Source organism: Dioscorea cayenensis, chromosome 10 (assembly GCF_009730915.1).
Source record: "Dioscorea cayenensis subsp. rotundata cultivar TDr96_F1 chromosome 10, TDr96_F1_v2_PseudoChromosome.rev07_lg8_w22 25.fasta, whole genome shotgun sequence".
NCBI classification, from domain to species: Eukaryota; Viridiplantae; Streptophyta; class Magnoliopsida; order Dioscoreales; family Dioscoreaceae; genus Dioscorea; species Dioscorea cayenensis.
This window is the reverse complement of record NC_052480.1, coordinates 1,524,514-1,548,644: the sequence shown is the minus strand read 5'-3', so window position 1 is coordinate 1,548,644 and position 24,131 is coordinate 1,524,514. Positions and strand designations below refer to the sequence as shown.

The following is a 24,131-nucleotide window of genomic DNA, read 5'->3' as shown; positions in this document are numbered from 1 at the left end:
TGACCAAGATTCTCTGAGGGTAATATAGGAAATTTAACAAGAAAACTCAATTATGGATGTCTTTTTCTAATTAACCCCCCTATAAAAGCTGAAAATAAAATTCAGAAATTTAGGGAGTAAAATTAGAATTTTTTTTAGGGCTTAGAGAAAGAGATCGAAGACTTGGGAGGAGAGAGAGAGCATCAATGGCGTCGAAAAGGAGAGCTTTTGGATGGGTAGCAGCGATCGTGATATTTGTAGTGTTGATGATCGTCACTCCAGCAATCCCTCAGTCTCAGGAGTACCATGACTTCGCCGATCAACGCACGCTCTTTCTCGGTAACGTCAAATTCTCCAATTTGATTTTTTTAGGGCTTTGGCATGATTTCTCAATCCAATTTCCTCAGGGATTCCTAATACCTTGAATGTGATTTCCAATTTCCCTTTTCTCGTTGTGGGACTCGTTGGGCTTGTGCTTTGCCATTATGGAAACTACTTTAGACTCAGGTTGTCTTCAATTGACCTCTTTTGGTGGAAGAGATTAGGGTTTGATTTATATGTTTTTTTTTATTATGAAAAGTTTGGAAGGGGAGCTCTGGGGTTGGTCATGCTTCTTTGTTGGTGTGGCTGCTGTTGCTTTTGGTTCATCTTATTACCATCTCATGCCAAATGATGCTCGTCTTGTCTGGGATCGCTTGCCGGTAGAGCTCTATTGCTTTTGAAATTGTAAAAAATCGAACTTTGTTTTATTGTCTAATACTCAGTCTCTTGCTTCACATTTTGTGTTGATTTATTGGATTATGATGTCTCTGATTTATGAAAATTTTGTCATTGTAGATGACTATTGCCTTCACATCCATTGTGGCAATCTTCATCATTGAAAGGATTGATGAGAGGACTGGAAGGACATCGCTTATTCCTCTGGTCATGGCGGGTATACTGAGCATTTTGTATTGGAGGCAAGCATACTAATTTTGTAGTTCTTTGATTATCATCTTCTGTTCCTGTTGCATCAGGTTTTGATGTTTGTTATTCTGCAGATTTTTTGATGATCTTCGCCTGTATGCAGCTGTTCAGTTTGTACCTTGCATTATTATACCTCTGATGGCTATAATTCTGCCGCCAATGTATTCTCATTCTTCATATTGGCTATGGGCGGCTGGTCTGTAATCAATCCGACTCTCTTCTTTTATGATCCATTGGTTGATTTTTGGGGATATGTTCATCATATTGCTGTCCATTGTTAGTAGATGAGTTTAAATTATTGAAACACAAGAACCATCATGTATTACAAATGACTTTGCTGATAGATGTATAGTTTACTATTTGTGTGCTATTGAAAGTGAGTTGGTTGAAACTTGAAAGAAAAGCAAGATCTTATAGTGTCTATCATACTGTGCTCTTAATCTATTCTTTTATTGAGTGTAAATGCATGATTATCATACGGCAGCCAAGAATCTGGATATTGACATTCAGCGTTTGCAGGATTTTACCTTTTAGCAAAAGTTGAAGAGGCTGCAGATAAGCCGATTTACAAATGGATGCACCATAGTGTCAGTGGTCATACCCTTAAGCACCTATGCGCTGCAATGGTTCCTGTTTTCTTAACACTCATGCTTGCAAAGAGAAATGCTGAATCTGAGAGGTTTGCTTTCTTAACATGTACTGTTTGAGCACATAGACATCCATACATAGAACAAATATTGATTTACGTATGCTTGTGCCATGCTCTTTTGTGATGATATCATTTTCAGCAGACATACTGAACCAGTATACACTTAGTTTTTGGTGAATGAACTACTCTGACAGTAAGGTTTCTCTGTTGGACTGTACTTTAAAATAGTTTGGTGTTACATGAATATAACTGAGTAATTCAGTGACTATTCTTAGGTTAATGGACAAATCTGCTCGTCGACACCGAACTTAACATTAAATGGTGCAAATTTTCTCGAATTATGTTAAAAGGGACTGATTGAATGTTAATGAGATGAATTGGCACTTCACTGAATTAGCTAAAGTGGCACTTCACTGAATTATTACTCGGGTGAAAATTGCTGCTTGTCTTATGTAAATCATGCCACAGTTACCTTTTATTTGCTACATGCAACTCTCCAAGAGTTTCATGCAAATGTCGATTTTGCAGGAAGAGTTTGCTAGAAACTTGGCGCGTTGAGTGGGTCAGAATCAAAGATGGCCGGATCAAGCAAGAAGGGATGGCGTGCGAGTACTCTACTGTTGCAACTGCTACTGAGAGTTAATTGTTCACTATAGACAAACTGTATTATTAGCATACGAAACACACATACGCATGACATGCAAATTCCCGTATAGTTGCCTATTGTAAATCATAAGATCATCGTCGTTGCCTCTTGTAAAGAAGTGAAAATGAAGAGTTTCTATACTAAATTGGTTTTTTCCAATGAACCTGTTCTTTGGATCAAACAGCTGATTAGTCAAAATGATGCATAGACTAATATTGAATTTCATTTGAATTAAAGCTTGTCTACATACACAGGGATTAAAGAGGGGAAACAAACCATGAACCCAAAAGGTCAGCACTGTACATGAAAGAGAAGAAAAGAGGTAGACACACCAACTTGCGTGCCTTGAGCTTATTATGAATGTAGTGTACAAATCTAATGTTACAAAGTGGGGAAGTCCTGCATCTTTTCAGCTTGGAAAATGAGAACTCCCAGCCAGTGACTTTTCTGAATGCTATCAGGATCTTGAACATATATCAATAGCACCTCAAAAACATGCATTCATTGAAACCTCAAAAGAATTAGGATGAAGACGATAAAACTCAGCAGCAGCTATGTTTGCTGATACTCGACCGGAGAAAAAAAAAAACTCGGTTACTTGTCTTGTTTAGCAAACGGGAATTGCTTGGTGCCACTTTCAAGCGACTCTCTCCACAACCGATACCGCACCCCAAGCTTGTCATAAGATACTGGCCAGTTCCAAACATTAGCTCCATTGATCATCCTTTCCTGCTGCCCTACGACTAGTCTAAGGTCCTCATTTAACACCTGAAGCTCAGAATTCCGACAAATTGTTAACACTCTATATGCGACAGATATACAGCAGTTAAAAACAAAGAGAGTATGAAACTGACCTTCTCGGCAAAATACCTCCACAAGAGATGCATAAAAGGGACATGCTTAAGAACTGGGGCGAAATCCAGAGACATTCTGTATAATAATCGTGTCTTCTGTCTCGAGGAGGGTAAGCAGACATGAAGCTGATGCAAATGTGTCGAGCATTCCCTAGTGTTCTGCCCCTCCAGTTTTCCCGGCTTTGAGATTCCAATTGTAGAGAGTACAATGCATGGCAGGGCGGAATTCCATGTCTATCGGATAAGGATCCCAGTACCCTTGAAGTCCTGATGCTGGTGTGAGGAACTTCACCAAACTGAAAGTTCTCATTTTTGTCAGATTGAATGAACTTAAAATCTAAGACTAGGAACATGTTCAAATAAAACACACAGACCTCGGGACACTCCATCCTTTGGCGAAAGTGGAGGTGTGAGTAAAAGGAGCATGTGCAAGGTCTAAGAGATTGTCCAAAAGAAGCCCGTGCTCAATTGGAAGCTCCATCACAATCTGTTCAATTAAACATGAGATTCGATGCAGATATCTTAAATTTTTTGCATGGTATGAAGATGAAAGCATAATGTTTCACCTCAGCATGAATTTGAAATCCGGGTGGAGGTAGCAAAGAAGGAAGGCTCGGCGATGGAGGAGCATCGCCAGGCCATATCCACACCATTCCTTCTTGTTCAAAGCACGGCAGGGATCGAATTCTCACATCAAGCATTCGGGTTGATGGCATTTTCTCACACTTTCCATCGGTTGAGTACTCCCACCCTGAGAATTTATTGAACAATAACTTATCTGCTTTAACCGTGCTTCCACATCTACATTTCTTGAGTCAGAAAACTTACCATGGTATGGACATTGTATTCGGCCCTCATTCACAGATCCAAGATGAAGAGGGCAAGCTCTATGAGCACATGTATTCTGAACACACCCGGGATTCCCATCTCTTCCCCGAAAAATCACCCATGGTTCTTCAAAACAATCTATAGGTATCTACAACAACAACACGAGATCATTCAAAATCAGAAATTTCATTTGAACTCATTTACTGAGACTTGATTACCATTGTATCTTCTTTCAGATCACTAGAAAAGGCGACAGGATACCAAAAGTTCTTCAAGCTAGGATGATAAGGCTGGACAGGACCAGACACATTTAGACCTCTTCGATGTGATTTAACTCTAGAGACCTCAGTTGATATCGAAGATGTGCTCGGAGGCGACAGTGCACTATCGGAACTAGATTCATTCGAATTCCTCTCCTGCAGTAGTCGATCATTCACCAAAGTTTCCATGTAAGCTAACTTATCCAATGCAGTTGATACCCTGGCTTCTGAAATATGGACCTAATAACAAGTATCAATCAATGAGTTAACTATCAAATTTCATACAGATTAACAGATTGAGATACATGAAAAAACAATTCAAGACCTGCCGATGAGCTCTCGCAAGTTCATCTTGCAATCCAGCAAGATCCTTCTTCATTGTTCCAATTGATTTGTATTCACGTGCCAATGGATTAAGAACTTCTACTACCTGAACACCAAAACCTCAATACTGGAAACTATGGAGAGGAAATTAGAGACATGTAATAAGAGAATGCCAAGAACCTTGTCATGGAGAAGCATAATTGTGAGCACATCCTGGCGAGCTCTCCAATCCAGGTACTGTATATCAAACCTAGCAACCTCCAAAGCTTGATTCACATCCAAAATCTTACCTTTTGATGGATGAACTCTTGCCCTAGGATCTTCCACATTGAAAATTGCTCCCCAATTGCCCTTCTTCTCCAATCCTCCCCCTTCTTCCCCAAATACAGCCCAAACCCTAAATGCATCCTTATTCTGACAACCCTAAACCATCCCAAAACCCAAAAACCTCAATTAAAACCTTTTTTTTTTTTTCCCTATCTAACAAAAAAAAGATGAAAAAACACAAAATTATCAGCAAATTGGATGAAAAATTCTCACCTTCTTGGAATAAGATCTGGATGAAGGCCTGCAAATGGAGATTGGGAGCAAAGTAAGAGCTGCAACGCTAGTCATGGAGGTCGGAGAAGAGAAGAAGATGAGAGAGAAAAAAAGAAAATGGAATTAAAATGAAATAAAAAATGGAGTTTTTTATTTATTAATTTTAATATATATATATATATATATATGTTTTCTTTTGGTTGAGGATTGGTTTAATGATAAGAGGCGGGTGTTCGACGCGATCTAAGTGAGCCTTCCAATTGATGCCACGTGTACGACAAGAGACGGTGCTGGTGCTGACGTGGATAACACACAATCCACACGAGCTTGTGGGCCCGGGGCCCGTGCTTTGGGGTATCTTGCCACGTGGATGCCTCGATATCTTGAGCTCTTACTTCGGAGCGTTTCCATTCGAGGACTATCCCGATCAATCTTGGCTTCATTTAGATTTTTTTAAAAAAAATTTAATAGTTTAATTTTATGGGTCTTTTGCTCACATACCCCTGCTAAAATAATTAATTAATCAAATGGTGCCTAAGGAAATTTGGCAATTTTCCACATACTTAGAGTTGGTGCTTTTCAGAGATGATTTCACGATCTCATAGTCGAGAGCCCAGCATTTTCACGTGATACATTCGATTTACACTAGATCGGGGCTTTGAGATGATCTCACGAACGTTTCGATACTTATGTAATGTTGGGCATTATCTGTTATCTCGATTTAATAACTTATAGAGTAAAGGGCATTTGAATCTTTTAATAAATAAAAGTTCAGCTATAATCAAAATTAATAATCATTTTTTAAATAAGTCTTTTACACTACAAATCACCAACAAAGCAAATTCAGAGTTTTAATATTTTGAAAATAATGAATGATTGTTTCATTATATATCAATATAATCAAAGATATTTTTTCTCAATGTATGTCACTAAGCAACAATTGATCACTAATTAGTTTTTATAATCTTCATTGTAGACAAAACCCTCTCCACAAATACAGTTGAAATTGGTAAAATTAAAACTAAATTTAAGACATTAAATAAATACATAAATAAATAAATTTAATTTCTAATTAAACAGAAATCACAGTTTTCATCATTGGATGAGACTAGTCTCCTTTTATTTTTAGTTAGTAAAAAGCTAAGGAGTCAATTGTAAACTAGATGTAAATAATTAGGACATCAATTAATTTAATTAATATTAAATTAACTAATTCTCAAAATTATCAGGGGCAATTGTCCGCCTTCTCCGCCACTGCAGCGAGTCACCCCCTCTCACCCCTTCACTAAACACCCCCTCATCTCAAATATATATATATATATATATATATATATACATGTATTGGTATATTTTCATAATAATTTATTTTGGTTTAACGTAAGGCTATAAGCAAATGATATTTACTTTTTATATTTTATTAGATTATATTTATAGTGATTTCTGCCTGTTTGAATTCATTGATAAAAAGCTTTTCTATACTAGAAGAATACTAATTTATTTTTTCCTAACATGAGAATTTGACAGTTAAAATTCCTTTCAAAATAATAATTGGGGGTTATATAAACAATAAGTCATCTTGAACGTTCCTGAAATATTTCTAAATATTAAAAAGGAAGAGAGAAAAAATAGATGAGAGAGACAAAAAAATTGGATGTGAAGAGAGAAAATAACAGTATCATCCACAGTGGCCATTAAAATTACACTCTCATGAAATAGATGGGACAAATCATTGTGACAGGATGATCGAAAATTGTTGGATTTCTATCCAATGGTTGAGGACAAACATTCATAGATTCAAAATCGATGATGCAACCTCTATGAATTATCCACATTTATTTATTTTTTATTTTTTTAATTAATAGGTGACAATGGTCCATATTTATATATAAAAAAAACATTGATAAAGCATGCCTGAGAAATGTATTTAAATAAATTCACCTCAAAATAATAACCATTTTTTTACATGTTTATAAAAATAAATGATTAACATTTTTAGAAGAAAAATGGACAAACTATATATATAGGATTTGAATCTTCACATTTGAATTGAATTGAGGTAACTAAATATCCTATAAAAACAAGTAATGATATTTTTTTTTCGAATAGATTTTCCGAATAGATTTCCGTTTCCCAAATGACATGTATACCAAGTTGTGATCCATGTCATTCTTCCTGCTCTCTTTTGTTTTTTTTTAATTAAATTTTTTTATTATTTAAATCTTAAATTTAAACCTTTAATTGTAAATGATAAATTAAAAACTCTTCCTAAACCCGAAAATTGTAAATCACAAACCCCATAGAATTTACTAGGATTTCAGGGTTTAGTATTTATTATTTAGGATTTAAATTTTTAGATATTTGGATATAGGATTTTGTAGTATTTGAGTTTAAGATTTTAGATATGGTTCAATATTTATTATTTAAGATTTAAGTTTTTAGATATTTGGATATAGGATTTTGTAGTATTTGGGTTGAAAATTTTAGATATGATTTTATAATTTTTTAAAAAATTTAAAATTTCCAAGGATTCTTAAAATTTAATTTTGAAATTTATATAAAAAATAAAAAAAAAATTACATGGATGACAAGTCATTTAAGAATAAAATCAATAAATATAGCATCGCTACTTACAAAGATTTTAATTTATTTAAATATTGATATTCGACAAAAAAAAAAAAAGATTGAAAAAAAGGTCCTACCGGGATTCGAACCCAGGTCGCCAGATTCAAAGTCTGGAGTGCTAACCACTACACCATAGAACCCATTGCTTGTGTCGTTCTAGTTTGTGAAAGAATTATATATAACATATATAATTTTCATTAATTGTACAAAAATTTAAGATTATTAAAAAAAAAATTCGTGCACATAACCATATAAATCAAACAGAATACAGTTTCGAATGTGTTGTACTATTTTGATGAAATTTCCAAGAAATGCACAAAAAGATCACTCTTTACTCATCACGCTATGCTATCAAACATGTCATTCACAATGTGTGTGTATATATATATATATATGGTAAATTTACTCAAAAAGAGTAGATCAAGCACTGAAAAAATCAGCAAATCAGAAATACGCTGATTATTGGTTTTCTATAAACATTGTTTGGATATTTTTCAAATTCATGCAAATGCAACTGGCGAAGTTGGGAGTCTTGGGACCAAGCATGGTGTAGTTCCTTCAGTTTTTCCATTTGGCACTGTAGAATTTTCAGTATCTGCTGAAGAATCACTGTTGCTTAATTCTTTACCATCTTCAGTTCTAAGATCAGGTAATCTATCATTGAGTTCAGGCATCTCTGATTCAAGCATGAGATCATCTAAGGCCGTTAGTAGTTGTAAATGGCGGTTGAGTGAAGCAATCGTTTTTTGGCACTCTGCAAGTTTTCCAGCAGCCATTGCAAAATCTTTCTCCTGATGATAAAACAATGAAAGATGCTAAATTATACATTGAAAAATGATGATACCATTTATCAGAAAAGATAAGTAGCATTACCTGTTTTAGCTTCATCTCTTCGTTAGAGCTTCTGGCACGCCGGAACTCAGTTTCTCGCTTTCTACTGGACAATTCATCTTCCAAGTTCTGACATTTGGTGACTAATGCTTCACATGATGATCTCTCATCGTCAATTTTCTTTTCCAGTGAAGTTATTTTGTCATGCAATTTTCCAACTTCCTGCTGAGCTACCTCAAGCTGGTTTTCTGCTGTTTTTCTATCTGCTTCTGCATTTTCTAATTTGGCAATAGATTCTGCTGATAAAATTCTCTCCTCCTTAATTTCCTGCTCCAACATGGTCACCTTAACGTGCAGTTTCCTGACTTCCAGTTTTGTCGACTCAAGTTGAATCTCCAATTCTTTTTTCGATGCTTCTAATTCTTTTTTTGCTGCCTCTAGAGCCCCTGCACTAGCAGTATATTCAGCAGACTTCGCCTTCTTCTCTTCAATTTCTCCTTCTAAGATACTGATCTTATCAAGCAGCTGAGATTCCAGAACCTGTTTAGCTTCATCAGCTGCGTCTAATTTAGCTGTGAGTTCTGCTGACAATGCCCTCTCCTCATCAACATTAGCTTCCAATTGGGAGAGTTTGCCGGATAGCTCATTAACTTGTGATTGTGCTAACTCAAATTGAGATTCCAATGCTTTTCTCTTTTCCTCAGCATCTATTAATTGTATCATGGAAAGTTGCTTGGCTCTGTCTGCTAAGTCCAGCTGCCTTTGCAATTCAGTTATTTTAGCCTCAGCTGCTCTCATCTGATTGGTTGAAGAATCGAGCTGTTTCCGAGTGCCAGTCAAAGCCACCTCCAATTCAGCCTTCTTGTTTTCCATCTTTTCAATCTTTGCTACCAAGTCAGTAATTTGCTGATGCATAAGTTGAGTTTCAACTTTTGAATTTCCTTCACTTGAATCAGCTTCTGGTAAACCAACAAGCCGCTCCATCTCAAGGAAATCATCCATTAGTTCAATCTCTACAGAAGTGGCGAGGCTTCTCGTACCAACCTTGTTACTCTTGAATTGATCGAGCTCAGCAATAAGAGCGGTTGCCCATGAACCTGAACAACTTCCTTCATTTTCCAAACCTAGCAACTGCTCTCCGCTGTCAGATTGGCTATCTGTTACAGATTCCATGCAAATTGAGCTGCCCATTCGACGATCATTTGCGAGTGGTGTCTTGCGTTCAACACACCGTAGCCTCCGGCATTCAGCTTCAAGTTTGGCAACCTTTTTTATGCTCTCCAAGAGTTGTTTGCTCGCAGTTTCAGCTGCTTGAATACTCAAATCCCGCTCTAAAGTTCTCGTCTTTAGATTCTTAGATTGCGCTAGCCAGACATCTTTAAGAGCTGAATTTTTGGTCTCAGAAGCTTCAAGTTTTGATTGAAGGTCATGATCAACAGAAGAGGCAACTTCAGCTTTTGCAGCTTCCAGCTGTGTGCGGAGCTCACTTAATTGGCCCTCAAACTCAGATTTCTCAACCTCCCAGTCCTGGGCTTTCTTAACGATGGCATCTTGAATCTTTTGCTCTTGCTCCTCTCTAGAAACCCTTAATTCTCTTACACATTCCTTGAGAGCTCCATCAAGATGTCCTACTCTATCTTCAAGTGCTGAGTTCTTTTTGGCTGCAGCTTCAAGTTGTTGCTTTAGTGCCACAACTTCAAGTTCCGCCTTCTCCCAACCTAAAATAATTGAGACGCAAATTCAAATATATCATGTTCAATCAAACACCAAATTTATGCCATCCTTAATTCCTCACAATAACTCCGTCACGCAAACGGCATTAGCACTTCTTATAAATGGAGATCTTTACCTGAAACAGCTTCTTCTGCAACTTTAGCATGTTGTTTCACCAGATCATCTTTCGCATTGATGCTCAGAAGAGCAGCTGAGAGTTTTTCAGTCAAACTCTTCATAGTTTCATGAACTTCATTATTATCAACCTTTGATGACACCTCCAGTGACTGAACACTATTCGGGGAAGCATTGTTTGGAGAAGCCCTTAAATTCTCCTGCTAAACAATCAATACACCGGAAATTACTCTTGATTCGAGAACAAGAAAAACATTAAACTCCAATATCACACATCAGGATTCATTCAGCCAATTCTTCTTAGACCTAATGTAAGTAACAACAAGCAAACAACATGATAAATCATCGACACAAACTAAACCAATCAAAGCATTAGGATTAAGGTATCAAAACGTAAAAGTTGGCAATGGCAGTGGGTTCATTTGCCGAGGATACAATCAGAAAGTGTTCTTAATGAAACAGTGTTGAGGTCATACAGAGAGCAAGTACTTCACATTTTACATAAACAACCATGTGAATAACTTGCACAAGAACAACATGGACAACAACTAATTATTCCTCAAACAATGACATGAGAATTTGATCAATTACAATCTATCTCATTCACATTTCTACAAATATGTTGTCTGCATCACATCAAGAAGAGCATGTCCAAAACAAAATGGCTTTTAAACATCTCTGATTCACAGCATAACATTTGAAATTTCGCTAAATTGAAACTATTAAAGATGAAATTAAAGAAATAAATGATGAAGAACAAAGAGGCATACATGATCATCAGAATATCTCTCCGATGAAATGGATCCAGAGCTCTCGGTCTCACCGGGGCTCTTCTCCGATGACTTGCGCCGCCACAACCAACTTCTCCGGTCCATCTCACAGCCTCAACCATACCAAACCTCACCAACACTCACCCTCCATTTGCACTCACTCATAACACCCCCAATTCCAATCAACATCAACACCAAACCACAAAGAACACAACAAAGCAGCTACCTTTCCACCAATCCCAAACAAAAACAATCAAATTCACACAAAACTCAACAAGAACCAGACTTTTTCAGAATCCAACACCAAAATCCCCCAAATCAGTGGTTCCCACCTCTCAAACTCACATCTTGAGATGATCCAACAAACAATCAAAGATCAAAAGAAATCAGATAATACAACACCAATCACTGCATTTAAAGAATTTAAATCAACAAAAAGAGGACCAAATCACTAGAATGTCAGAAAATTCCCCATCATTTATAGATAATTAATGCAAGATTCAAGCTAATGTGATCGAAATCTCACCCTCTTGATTGACGCATGTGATTGTGAGGTCCGAGCCAAAAAGAAGATCCTTTTTCAAATTTTCAATTTCATTGATTTTTTATATTTTTTTTATTTTTTAGAGTTCAATTCAAAACTCATCTCTTTCTCTCAGATTCTCCCGCCATTTTCATTTCCCATTAATCAAAGAAAGAGAGAGAAATTGTTTTTTTGGAATTAATAAATATATTTATAAATAAATTAGAGCATGGGAAAAAATATACAATTATATTAAAAAAATATCCATGTTCCTTTTTTTAAAAATTGTTTTTGGCATTAATTAATATAAAATGAGCCTTTTGATATGCATGTTTATATTAAAAATTAGCTACAAAGTCATGGTAGCCAGCTTATTTGACTATGATTTTCATCCAACCAAAATTGGATGATTATTAATTGAAAATTAAGCGAAAGTGATTGATAGATTGCTTGGATGTGAAAATTGTACATTTTTTTAATAAATATAAACATTAACTTTATATTATTAAGTTGTTCTGCCATCTCTTCAATGATACTGACACACACTACCATATTTTTTTATTACCAGTGTACATAGAAGATAATTATCCGCATATTTTATAAAAATATTTTAATTTTTTTATAAATATAGACAAGTCATGTACAATGAGAATAAACACACCATTAATTGAGCTTTTATAACATTTCCACCCTTCACGAGATAGAATTTAAACCGACCTTTCTTAATGATACGAATATTTTATGTAGAAAATTTGATGTCAATAAATTAAATATTAATTAATAAAATTAATTATAAGTTTATTATCATTCAGATCTTGATTATAATTTCAATTTTATATTTATTTTATTTTTTATCACCTTATTTAAAGAAAAATAAAATATTATTTTTTAAAATAAATAAATTATTATTATTAAAAAAATTTACCGAAAGACAACACCAAAACAAACACTAGACACCAAAACATCATTTGATCTATTGGCATTGGGTCTCTTGCGGCTTGCGTAGGGTGTTCGCCCCCCAGTGTTGAGTGTGATTCTCCGAATTCGATCCCCATTTTACGCAAGGACATGGTTCGGTGGTGAGTACTGCTCCCCCACATATTCATTCTGGGTTCTGGTGCTTATCGCCTTTCTTAAAAAAAAACAACAAACACTAAACATTAAACGAAAACAAAATATCAATTCTCCTTGTAACAGTGGTTATATTCATTTAATTTTTAAAATTAAAAATTTTAAATTCTCATTAATTAGATATTATTATTTATTAAAATGGAAAATATGAGGCCACTTGACAGCGCATCGGTAGCTCTAACCTCTAGCCTTTAAATTCTCATTAATTAGATATTATTATTAATTAAAATGGAAAACATGGGGTTATTATTTATTAAAAACGTTCACTTTACGGTATGATATATTTATATAAAACAATTTAGCCATAAGGAACTAGATTAATATAATACATGCATAGAAGATAGTTTCAAAAGATTTATTTTCTAAAAAAAAACTCATTTGAACTGAGATGTGAAGCAACTCATTGAATATTATTTTAAATGGCCGGTGTTCATAAAGTATAAATTATTACTTGTTTTTAGTTTTTTTTTAATAATATTTATTTATTTTAGTATATAAGCCACACAAACTTATTTATTTTGACCCATCCATCTTATAATGAATAAGTTCATATAATTTATTAGTGAAAATAATTCTCAAATAATACTAAACTAAACATTAACTTAAATTTAGGGCCATTAAAATTTTTTCTTTTTTTGGTTAAAAGTTTATAAATAATAAGTGTGCTGATATAAATAATTTCAAATATTTTGTTTATAGGATTTGCCGCAAATAGTTTTTTTTTTTTTTTTATAAAGTCGTTAAATCACATTTCAATTTTTGTCGTAAAGAAAATCAATCTTTTAATCTCTCCCTGGACAAAAGAAAATTACCATTTTTTTATTGTAAAAATAGTCCATTTCACTTCATACAATATTATTGATATCACTCTCATATAATTATTTTATTTTATTTTTTAATTGTGGTTTATCAATCTCCATCAATGTGGTGATTTAGCCATGTGTTTCCTATACTTTTGTTAAAACAAATGGTGGTGATTTATTATTAATATCATTATTATTTGGAAATCCTAATCTTATTCACAAGAAATTTAATAATTTATAATTCTTCTTGTTTTAGTGTATCAAGGCATTCAAAGATGGTCAATTTCAAAGATGAACACCTCAATGTGGCCCATTATATATATATATATATATATATGGTTGACGTTAATTTTTGAACCGATGAAACAATTCCATGATTCCATGCACTGAATGATATTTTCTAGTTTGGAGATAATCACAGAGCTAAACTTAATTTAATCATCTAATCATCCTTAATTACAAAACAAAATGCAGGCTATTTTTAAAAATATTTAATTAGAAAGAAACAAGTGCTATGCTTTCTTCTTGTATTTGTCAGTTATGTTTGTTATGTATTTTTTTATTAATAAAAATGTGGTTCCACTTTCATGTATAAAACACAACAACAAAACAAAATGCTGTAAATTTTTTTATTACCAACTTAGTTAATGTAAATTTCAAGGCATTGATCTTTCCTGTTTCGCAGAAATTTCCAATAACACTGCAGTAATGAAATGTCAGGAATAAGAACATTACAGTGTTGCAGGTACTCAGGAACTCTCTCAGAATGTTCACCAATGAATTCATGTATAATTCCATGGAGTTTAGCAAGTACAAAACTGAATGATCAATGAAACATGAGTTTCTGGTTGATACCATTACAATGTCATTGAGTTCCCTGCATTTCAATGTGGTATTAATACCTACAATTGAGCCTTCTTCCTGATCAGACACCAAAGAGCAAAAAACAAAGAAGAATACTTGACGATAAGCAGAGTCGATGGGGCTGGAAATCATCGAGGAAGAGGTGAGCACACCGGTGTTGCCATTGATGTCACTGAACCATGTCTCGTTCTTGTGTAGCTCCGTGAGTCGATCAGTAAAGTTCTACGAGGAAGTCCTTGGCTTTGTGAGCATCAAACGACCGTCCTCGTTCAAGTTCCACGGCGCTTGGTAAGTAGAAAACACAACAAACACATTTCTAGTTCGCGTAATCTTCGTACTGAAGGCGATGTTATGTGATATGTATTACTGCTAGGCTGTTCAATTACGGTGTCGGTATCCATCTGCTGCAATGCAATTCCCCGGAGGATATTCCGAAGAAGAAAGGAGTGATAAACCCGAAAGATAACCACATTTCCTTCCAGTGTTCTGACATGCATTATCTGAAGCGCAAGCTTGAGGAGATGGGAATTCAGTATGTTACTGCAATCGTGGAAGAAGGCGGCATTCTAGTCGATCAGATCTTCTTCCATGATCCTGATGGTTACATGGTAGAGATTTGCAACTGCGAGAACATCCCGATCCTTCCCCTTTCGTCGTGCCCTCTGAAGTTTCCTTACAACAAAGACTCCTTTTTTTCTTCAGTTTATGGTACAAACTATCTCTGTTGTTAAAACTCGGAGTTGAACTCAAACTGATGAATTGTTCTCACAATGCTGCACAGGGAAATGCCGCGATGAAGTGGAGACGGTGATCATGGAAGCATTGGTTACCGACATGATGGACATCTCCTTCTGATGTTAAACGATGCAGAAGCTGCCTCGTCAAGGGAATGCCGAAGAGGTTTTGGATCAAGTTGCATGTACAGCATTTTACCGATATGATGCAATATGCGGAGTTCTGTTGCCAGTCCAAGTCTTTTTTTTTTTTTTACTGTTTTTCATTTTATTGCTTTATCATCAATTAGAGAAACACAATAAGCATCCATCATCGGTTCCTTTGATTTTCTATAATAAACAGAATGCATGTTTATGCTTTTCGGTTCGGTTCTACTCTAATTCTATTGTTCAACACTTGAATTTTGAAGACAGTCTATTTGTGCACCAACAAAATCAATCAGTATGAATTTCAGAAGAAATAAACTCCAAGCTTGTTATTGGAAAACATAAACCAGCTAAAATGTTTGATATCTGAGTACATGAACGTATAAAACAGAGGTGTGAATTTATGCAGTGACTAATTCTCACAACTAGAATCAATCAAACTAGAGAATGCAACAGTAACAGGAAACAAGTATACCTTCCTGACGTTCTTCCACATTGAGAAGAAAATATATACACATAAAAGCAAATTTATGCAGACAAGCGATCGGAAACAAGCAAGGATGACGATGTCTTCTCTAAGTCTCTTGCAGAAACTGATGATACTGCTTTGGTGGCTTGAAAAGAACCCCCGGAAGATGAAACCGTCGCCGAAGCAGCAAACTTAGAGGCACCACTGACACTTGAGTTGCCACTGGTCATACTCAGTGAAATTTCGGACACTTTTAGAGATGGAGGCCTGTCAATTTCAGTAATGCCTTCAAGCATTTGCACCACTTTTCCCATGGATGGCCTCATTGAAGGTTGCTCTTGAATGCACCAAAAGCTCACCTGAATTGCTCTCTCTGCTTGCTCCATGTCGATGTCCTGTTCAGCTAACCTCTTATCGATGATACTTCCGATATTTCCTTTCTCAAATTCTTCGTACGCCCAAGTTGAGAATTTCTTCCTGCCTGTCTCCTCTGACACATCAAAGTTTCTTCGCCCACTCACAATTTCGAGCAACACCATCCCATAGCTGTAAACATCAGACTTTGATGTTACCGGGAGATTTGCAAGCCATTCAGGGGCTAAGTAACCTCGAGTACCTCTCACACTTGTCAGAGTTCGATGCCTGTGATCTTTAGGATTAACAAGCTTTCGCGAGACCAAAATCAGAGACTTTTGCATTGTAGTTCTCATCAAGAAGAATGTTCTCTGGTTTGATATCACAATGCACTATGCAATCTCTACATTCTTCATGAAGATAGGTAATCCCTCTTGCAGTACCGACAGCAATACTAAACCGTGCTGCCCCAATTCAACTTCCCTGATGACTCACCGGAGAAAAGGAAGTTATCCAATGAGCTATTCTTCATAAACTCATAAACCAACAGCCTGTGCCGGCCTTCTGAACAGAACCCAATCAACCTTACAAGATTCAAGTGATGTGTGCTGCTGATAGTGGCAACCTCCATTCGGAATTGTTTTTCACCTTGTTCAATCCCCTCGAGCTGTTTCACGGCAACTACTGTTCGATTCACAAGAACTCCTCTATAAACAGCTCCAAATCCTCCGGCACCGAGCTTCTCCTTAAATCCCTTGGTTGATCTTTGCAGCTCCTTGTAAGAAAACTGAACAGGAGCACCAGAAGCATACTCAAGAAGAGCATACTGAGCAGATGTTGATCCAAATTTGGCATTGTTCCTACAAAAACACCACCACAATGCTACTTCCAATACCACCAAACCAAGTATAACACCAATAACAACACCAGCCACTACTCCATCACTCATCCCCGAAGAACCATTCCCCGATTGATCAGGCGCCGGTGGCGGCTGGTTAGGTGCTGCCGGAGCGCACACCTTGACAAAAGAAGTGCTCGGAAGCGACGGGGAATGGTATCCACTGACAAAATTCGACACCTTCAGATAACAAAGGCCAGAGCCATCAGCAAGAGAAGTAGAAGCAACACAAGAACTCCCTGACAAACAATTCAACCTGCAAGCAGTAATGCCAACAAAGAACTCCTCAGTTGATAACTCAGGAGGGTAAGTCAAGAACTGAGTATGATCCAACTGCAACATAGTTGAATTCCCAGGACAATCCTGAATCTCTGTAATTCGCTTGCATCCTTGTGTATGATCATTAGGATCAGAGAAGACGAAATTCTCAGAAGGGCAACCACAAATGGGAGATGAATCATTGTAGCTGCAAACGCCCATGTTGCCACACCAGCCAAAGACTTCACATTGGTCAGAGACAGCAGCCCAGCGGTCGTTGGCAACGCCGCTGCCTTTCGGGGAGCTGTAAGCGCGGAGATTGCCGTCGTCATCAAGACGGAAGAAGCGCAGCATGTCACCGCTCTCGCCGTAGTCGCTGCTGTAGGCGATGACGGCGGAGGAAGGAAGGGCGGCGTCCACAAGGTTGAGGATGCCGTTGTTCTGGAGGACGAGAGTTGGGGAAATTAAAGTCTTGTTCTCGGCGAAGGAGGAGTTGAGCCCTTTGTTATAGTATAACAAGGAGTTGTTCCATTGGAGAGTGAGGTTGCCTTTGGAGGTGAGGGAGAAGGAGTAGTTGCCGGAGATAAGAGTGTTGCTGACGGTGAAGTTTTGGTTCTCAAGAACGGTGTCGGAGGGGTGACTGAAAGAGGACCAGACAGAAGAGGAGGAGGAGGAGCTGGAGAGGAGTTTAAGCTCGCCGGATTCGGTGAGGGAGCCGGAGGAGACGTTGAGGTTGGTGGTGTTGGATTGCCAAAGAATGGATCTAGAGCCGGTGACGAGCTGGAGGTTACCGTTGGAGAGGAGGGAGAAGGAGGAGGCGGCGTCGGTAGGGACGGGCGTCGGAGACCAGACGGGTATCCCGCCGGTGTAATTGATGGCGACGAGGAACAAAGAGGAGTTCTTTTTGTAAGGGATGAAGCTCAGAGAGAAGGATTGATTGTCGGAGGTCCAAACGGTTTGTGTCGCCGGGTCTGAGGGTGGAACCAAGGGAGATGGTGGCGGCGCCACCGGCCACCGCGGCGGTGAGGACCAGAAGAAAACGAAGGAGAAGAGGAGAAGAAGATAAAAATCCCATCTTTTTTGTTTGTCCTCTCTCTAGAAGCCCAAAAATCTCATCTTTTTCGGTCTCTAAGGTTCGGAGAACGAAAGATGATGCTTCTCTCTCTCTCTCTCTCTCTCTCAAAGTTCCTCTGTGATCTATGAGGTGTGGCAGAGGAGATAGAGAGAAGAAGAGCTTGATCTCTCTTTCTCTCTTTCAAAGCTTTTGAGCTCTTTGATGTGAGAAATGAAAGCTAGAAAGAGGAGAGCAAGAGAAGAACAATGGAGGACCTTTGACTTCAGAGCCAGCGAGGAAGAAGGTGAGCACCGCCTTTTTGGAGGATGTTGAGAAGACTCGTAAACGTGATAGGAACCGTTGGATCAGGAATATCAGAATGATCAGACGGTTCAGAATGGGCAAAATCGGAGATGAGAATTGGTCTGCTGTTTAAAGGGTTTGTCTGACTTTTACTGTCCTATTTGGAAAATCAAATCTTATTATTATTATTTTTTTTTCCAAAAGTTATATATATTTAAATTAAAAAAAAAACTCCATGTTTTATTGTGAAGGATTTCTTTCTAGATATTTTTCAAGGAATTTTGCATGGTATGTGTTTGAAAGTTGAAACTATGTAGGATGGAAGTCTGTAGTCTTTGTTTTATGGTAAAAGTTTGACTGTTTGAGTGCCTGTATATTTTTTTTTTTTAAAAGAAAGACGACAAATGACTAGAAAATCGAGGGGACGATGACGTGTGGGAGAGCAAGCGTCAATACCGATCCACGTGCCTTTAACTTACGTAGAGACATAAAGTTTGATCTCGGGTCTTTTCTGAAACAAATGCTTTATCGCAAAGGACCCGATATCAATTGACCCAAAAGTAATTAGTGCCTATATAGTCTTTCGTATCACTGGTTTCAAAAACTCAAAAAGAAGATTGAATAATTTTGATGTCTTGTTTGATTGAATTGATTAAATTTTCAATTTAGAAAGGAGTGACTAAGTAAAATTAATTTCACTAGCTTATGCATTATCCTAAATATTCCTTCTATTTTGAGGGAGATTCGTTTTTTTTTTTTAAATAATTTTTTAAATTTATAGGGTATTGAGAACATTCTCATTCGGTTAATTTGCTCGTCAATTTGATTATTAAGAAATAATCATATTTTCAATTATAGAATGCTTTCTTATTTTGCTGTTATTTGTAAAATTAATTATATAATCATTGCCAAGGTGAATGCAGCTCATGTTGCAAAGAAGATCAAGTTTAAGAAAATGACTCTATCAATTAAAAAATATCTCACCTTCGCTGAGAATTCATTGGCAACTCAAATGGTTTACCATGCCCTGAATATTTCTAACATCTGGTTGTTTCTAATTTCTGTATTTTTTTCCTTTTATTTTTTTATTTTTTTAAAGTTTTTATATCATTATGTCTCCACTTGTAGTCTTTGAATTATGTCGTATTTTTCTCTTTTTGTGGATTTATAGATGTTGTTTGATCTTTTCTCTTCCATCCCCTTCACGGATTATCTATTTTTTTAAATATATTTATATATACACATGTCTATATATATATTTACAATATGTTTTTTGGGCTGTCTTCAAAAAATGAATCTAAGGATGTTCTTACACCAGCTGTTAGATCACCATATAACGATTCAGTTAGTTTTATAATAAAAAATAACTATTAGCTAATGATCTCATTATTGCTGTAAATCTAGAATCGTTTCTATATGACTGGTCATCATATATATATATATATAAATGTATAAATGACTATTTTTTAATAAAATATTAATGATTATGGGTATTTAATTAAGGCAGCTGTCACCATCTACTTATGTTGCAAATAGGCGGCCCCATTAATTGCCACACCATAAATAAAATCTGCCATAAATTAACTTTTTTTATAAAATATATTAAATTGTTACTTTTAAGCAACCAAATTATTCTTTTTTATTATAAAAATGGCATATATATATATATATATATGAATGGTGCAAATCAATCTTAAATAACCTTTGTAAAATATATAACATGAGAACTAAAAAGTTTGTCCCAAAATATTCAAATTATGTTGATTTTTATAAAATTAATGAATACGAGAGGAAATTTTAGTAAATATTGATTAAAAAAATTTATATGTGAAAAATAACATTAGATTGCCAACCCTATTTCATCACGGATGGATCATGATATATATTTTTCTGCAACAAATAGGTGATATGCACAAACGTAAATTGCAATTGTAAGCTCAACAAACACTTAAATTTTTTATCTTGAATAGTTTTTTATTTATTTATTTTGAGGTCTAAACTTCAATTTAATCAAAATGGTTACTTAACTTTAATTTTATTTCACTAAATGGTCACTTGAGAGAATTCGGTCTATTTTTGATAATCTGATATTATAAATTCTCTGTCAGCAAATGTGATGAAATTATCAGCTGAGTGGACAATGTGTCATGTATGTTTCTGGAGTGAATTTTTGACATATACATCTTTTTTCAGGTAACACCTTGATAAAATAAAATTAAAGTTGAATAATCATTTTGATTCAAATTGAAGTTTGGATAAAAAATAAGAAAAGACCATAGTTTGGTGCCATGTTAAAAAATTTGCCCATTTTATTTTACATGGACTTTGGGATTTGATTTCAGATCCTCATTAAAATAAACATTTTCTATGAAACATCTAGTGCCAATAAATAAACATACCATTGGTTATTGTATCATTTATTTATAGTATTAGCCTATTGTTTGTTTATTATTATTATTTTTTTAACTGCCTTTTGATTTGAAAAACGCTATGGTTTATTCACTTTTTAACAATTTACATAAATTTTACTGATAGACTTAATTAATTATTTCAGACTGACATTCTTTACAGGTAGACAAACAAGAGTAAATCAATGAGGCAGAAACTAAAATGAAAATTTCCCAACTATAAACTATTACCAATCAAACATTTCTGAAATAATACACCAAATAACATCAGCAAATACATGTATAATTTGAAATTGTGCAAACTTAAAGTGTAGTTCTTGGAATACATCCCTTCTTTAGCTTCTGCAGATTCATCTTTACCAGTATATTTCCCAAGTTGTGCAAGAGAATTACCCTTTGCCCTGACAAGCAGTTCATCTTGAGCAGCCTTCACATTCTCTGGTCTTCCTTCCCCATGTTTTTCAAGCAAGTGTTCTGCAATGCTCTTGCATACGAAAACGATACATGCCACGGGTTCGGGCTCTGGTTCATTGCATTCAAGTTCAATGTCGCCTCTACCTCCGATTCCCCTCCCGACAAAAACTGCAACCATATCATAGGTTTTCGTATATAGTCTTCTCAAATTCATTTTTTTCAAATTAATTGATATGGGACTATTAGTTACTCTAACAAAAACAAATGCTTACCATGATTCTGGGAACAGCAGGCGGAATCCGCCTGTGGAGGAGTTGGAGAGTATATTTTGCAACTTGTTCGGGTGTCGCCTTCTGTTTGCATTCGGCTCCTGGAGTAACCATGCTTGGCTTCAACAGTATGCCTGCAAACATCACATTGTTTTCTGCCAAGTAAAAGAACACCTCTGCCCACACCTTTTGTGTAAACCTCAAAAGTTGTATCAATTCCATGCTCTCCATCCAACAGTATCTCTGGCTCAACAATTGGGACCAATCCATTGTCCTGCATCAATTTAATTCTTCAGAAATAATTCTTTTCCTCGATCAAAATTTCAGATATCAAATCATCAAGAAGTATATTACTTGTGCTATTGCTGCATAACGAGCCAATCCCCAAGCTGCTTCTTTCACTGCAAGAGCTGATGGACCATTTGGTATGCTCACAACTGTGCGCCTAAATAATCACAATAGATACATAAGTTTCAGTATGACAATGAACATCTAAAATTTAATTTTTTGTATTGATTTCTCCACAACATAATTAAGTTAGTCATAATTCACCATTTAGCAAGGCGCGCGCCTTGTTGATAGTATGCAGCGCACCGTGACGCAAGACCATCCAATCCTTGGCACCATGATTCATCATTTGATCCTGCCAGTGGTATAAGACCCTGAAACAATCACGAACAATGAGTTTATTTTATTAATGCAGTGACTGAATGATTGAACAAGTGAATTGATTACCTTATCAACTTTGATGCCTGGCACTATGTTCTGTGAGATGAACACCAACCATCTTCTTGCCATCAATTGTGGACTGATAAAGTGTTTCTTTAAACAGGATTGCACCAGATATATACTGACCAAGACCAGTAGCAGATACCAGCATTAATGTTCTATAAGCCTGTCGATTCGCCTCTGTGTTTTCAAGGCCGATAGATGCTAGACGTTTTCCGCAAGTTGCATTTGATTCATTGTTACAGGATGCGACCAGATCAAGAACAATTTGAGGCGCAGCTCTAGGAGGAATCAAGGAAAGTGCAGCACCAAGTTTAAGGACTTTGTGTTGGGAAGGGTGGGTAATACCAATACTGATTAATAGAATATGAATGGATGAATGAGTGTAATTTCTAGTAAATGAGAGTTGTTACAGTCTGTTACAATAGGAGGTAAGGTCCTGGCACGTGAGGTATTTGATGAAATGCCAGAGTGGCCATTCTGTTAGAATGTAATCATTCTAGGGGTCCTGCTATATAACCGGATGGAATGAGTAGTGAAAGGCATCTTTTAGCCTGGCAAATTCCCTTCTTCTCCTTCTTTTCCTTCTCCCTATCTTCTTCTCCAGATTATCTCTTCTCCTTCCCCTTAAAATCCTCAGTGATTCAGAATTCTGTTACATTCATCCATGGCCAGAATTCCTCTCCCTGGTGATGCAATACTTTTCTGCAGCAAATAAACTGTGATCAAAAACAAAAGTTTTCACAAGTTATATGCAGTAATAAAATACCGCAGTCTTGATGAGTTCCTCGCCATAAGAGCTTGCGCAGATGGCGAAAGTTAGTGTCAATGGTTTTGAATTCAGTGATGGCTTGGGTGCATTGAGCCATTCTGATTTCTTAGGGAGGAATGAGGATTTGAGAAGAATGGCTGAGGCCATGAACTTCAGTTAGTAGTACTGCTATAACTAGTTCTACTACTACTACTACTCTCTAAAACTTTTTAATCTTTGAAAACAAAGAGTAGTGTAGTTTGTGATTGGAGGGAGAGAGAGGGAGAGATTTAGAGGAGATGGAAGACAAGGATATGAGATGAGAGGTGGAAATTGGCTTTTTGGATTTTTGGGGAAATTGGCTTTTGGATTTGGATGGTGGAAATGGGTGTAAGGTTGGTGATGATAGATTGCAGCAAGAACTGCCTCTGAATTCTTGGTGTTTAATTACATCCTCTTGTTCTTTCTTGGTGTTTTTTTGGAAGCATTTGATTTATGATTCTGGTTCCATCTTGGATTTTTCAAGTTGATCTCAAAGTCATGGTATAGGATCAATAGATCAATGTTTGTGATGCTGGTTCAAATTTTCTTATTCTTTCTGGCCAATGAGTGTCTGTGAATTGGTACAATTTTGCTTTGTTTTATTATGTAACTGAAAATATCATACAATCATTTTTTTTATATTTTTATATAAAATATATATAAACGAGTCCAAGGACGTTTGTTGTAATGATTGCAAATGAACTAACTCTTTTAGTCCCACATCGGCTATGAGATGGATCCATTGTGTGCATATAAGTGGGGGGCAACCTTCCCTACTAGGCCGGTCTTTAGAGTTGTGGATCCCACCGTGTGTGTTGTGTGTGGGTTGGGTGAGATGGCTCGACGAAGGGTTCGTCAAATTT

At 36.2% G+C, this 24,131-nt stretch overlaps 5 protein-coding genes, 1 non-coding gene and 1 pseudogene across 8 annotated transcripts; 2 read left to right on the top strand and 5 right to left on the bottom strand.

The window, feature by feature from the left end:
• The first annotated feature begins 105 nt into the window (after positions 1 to 105).
• Positions 106 to 2,825, top strand: LOC120269956. Its single transcript, XM_039276941.1, has 7 exons — positions 106 to 318; positions 387 to 486; positions 560 to 680; positions 817 to 938; positions 1,020 to 1,141; positions 1,465 to 1,624; positions 2,123 to 2,825. Exons 1-7 carry the CDS (start codon positions 186 to 188, stop codon positions 2,235 to 2,237), a joined length of 873 nt encoding a protein of 290 aa, XP_039132875.1. The 5' UTR covers positions 106 to 185; the 3' UTR covers positions 2,238 to 2,825.
• Positions 2,498 to 5,191, bottom strand: LOC120269950 (chlorophyllide a oxygenase, chloroplastic). The gene is given in 10 exon segments (XM_039276936.1): positions 2,498 to 3,008; positions 3,095 to 3,310; positions 3,312 to 3,390; positions 3,469 to 3,581; positions 3,661 to 3,845; positions 3,923 to 4,070; positions 4,141 to 4,422; positions 4,508 to 4,612; positions 4,687 to 4,929; positions 5,047 to 5,191. Coding segments are annotated over 10 exon segments (1,620 nt in total). The 5' UTR covers positions 5,122 to 5,191; the 3' UTR covers positions 2,498 to 2,834.
• A 2,545-nt stretch (positions 5,192 to 7,736) lies between these two features.
• TRNAQ-UUG lies at positions 7,737 to 7,808 on the bottom strand. The gene has a single exon. It is a non-coding gene; the product is annotated as a tRNA-Gln (tRNA).
• Positions 7,809 to 8,096: 288 nt separating this feature from the next.
• On the bottom strand, positions 8,097 to 11,706 carry LOC120269948 (filament-like plant protein 3). Of its 3 annotated transcripts, none has more exons than XM_039276932.1 (5): positions 11,644 to 11,706; positions 11,118 to 11,525; positions 10,349 to 10,550; positions 8,542 to 10,217; positions 8,097 to 8,459 (listed from the first exon to the last, which is right to left on the bottom strand). In XM_039276932.1, the coding sequence occupies exons 2-5, from the start codon at positions 11,220 to 11,222 to the stop codon at positions 8,169 to 8,171; spliced, it is 2,274 nt and encodes a 757-aa protein (XP_039132866.1). In that variant the 5' UTR covers positions 11,223 to 11,525; positions 11,644 to 11,706; the 3' UTR covers positions 8,097 to 8,168. The 3 variants fall into 3 exon arrangements, with proteins under 3 accessions (XP_039132866.1, XP_039132869.1, XP_039132867.1); XM_039276935.1 differs by having other exon boundaries at positions 10,349 to 10,547; XM_039276933.1 differs by lacking the exon at positions 11,644 to 11,706 and having other exon boundaries at positions 11,118 to 11,533.
• Positions 11,707 to 14,346: 2,640 nt separating this feature from the next.
• On the top strand, positions 14,347 to 15,540 carry LOC120269957 (metallothiol transferase FosB-like). Its single transcript, XM_039276942.1, has 3 exons — positions 14,347 to 14,726; positions 14,812 to 15,146; positions 15,220 to 15,540. The coding sequence occupies exons 1-3, from the start codon at positions 14,554 to 14,556 to the stop codon at positions 15,291 to 15,293; spliced, it is 582 nt and encodes a 193-aa protein (XP_039132876.1). The 5' UTR covers positions 14,347 to 14,553; the 3' UTR covers positions 15,294 to 15,540.
• Positions 15,541 to 15,700: 160 nt separating this feature from the next.
• On the bottom strand, positions 15,701 to 19,656 carry LOC120270759 (G-type lectin S-receptor-like serine/threonine-protein kinase At1g34300). Its single transcript, XM_039277831.1, is given in 5 exon segments — positions 15,701 to 16,456; positions 16,458 to 16,610; positions 16,612 to 18,393; positions 18,711 to 18,780; positions 19,640 to 19,656. Coding segments are annotated over 5 exon segments (2,631 nt in total). The 3' UTR covers positions 15,701 to 15,847.
• Positions 19,657 to 21,261: 1,605 nt separating this feature from the next.
• On the bottom strand, positions 21,262 to 23,571 carry LOC120269959 (annotated as a pseudogene).
• Positions 23,572 to 24,131: the final 560 nt, after the last annotated feature.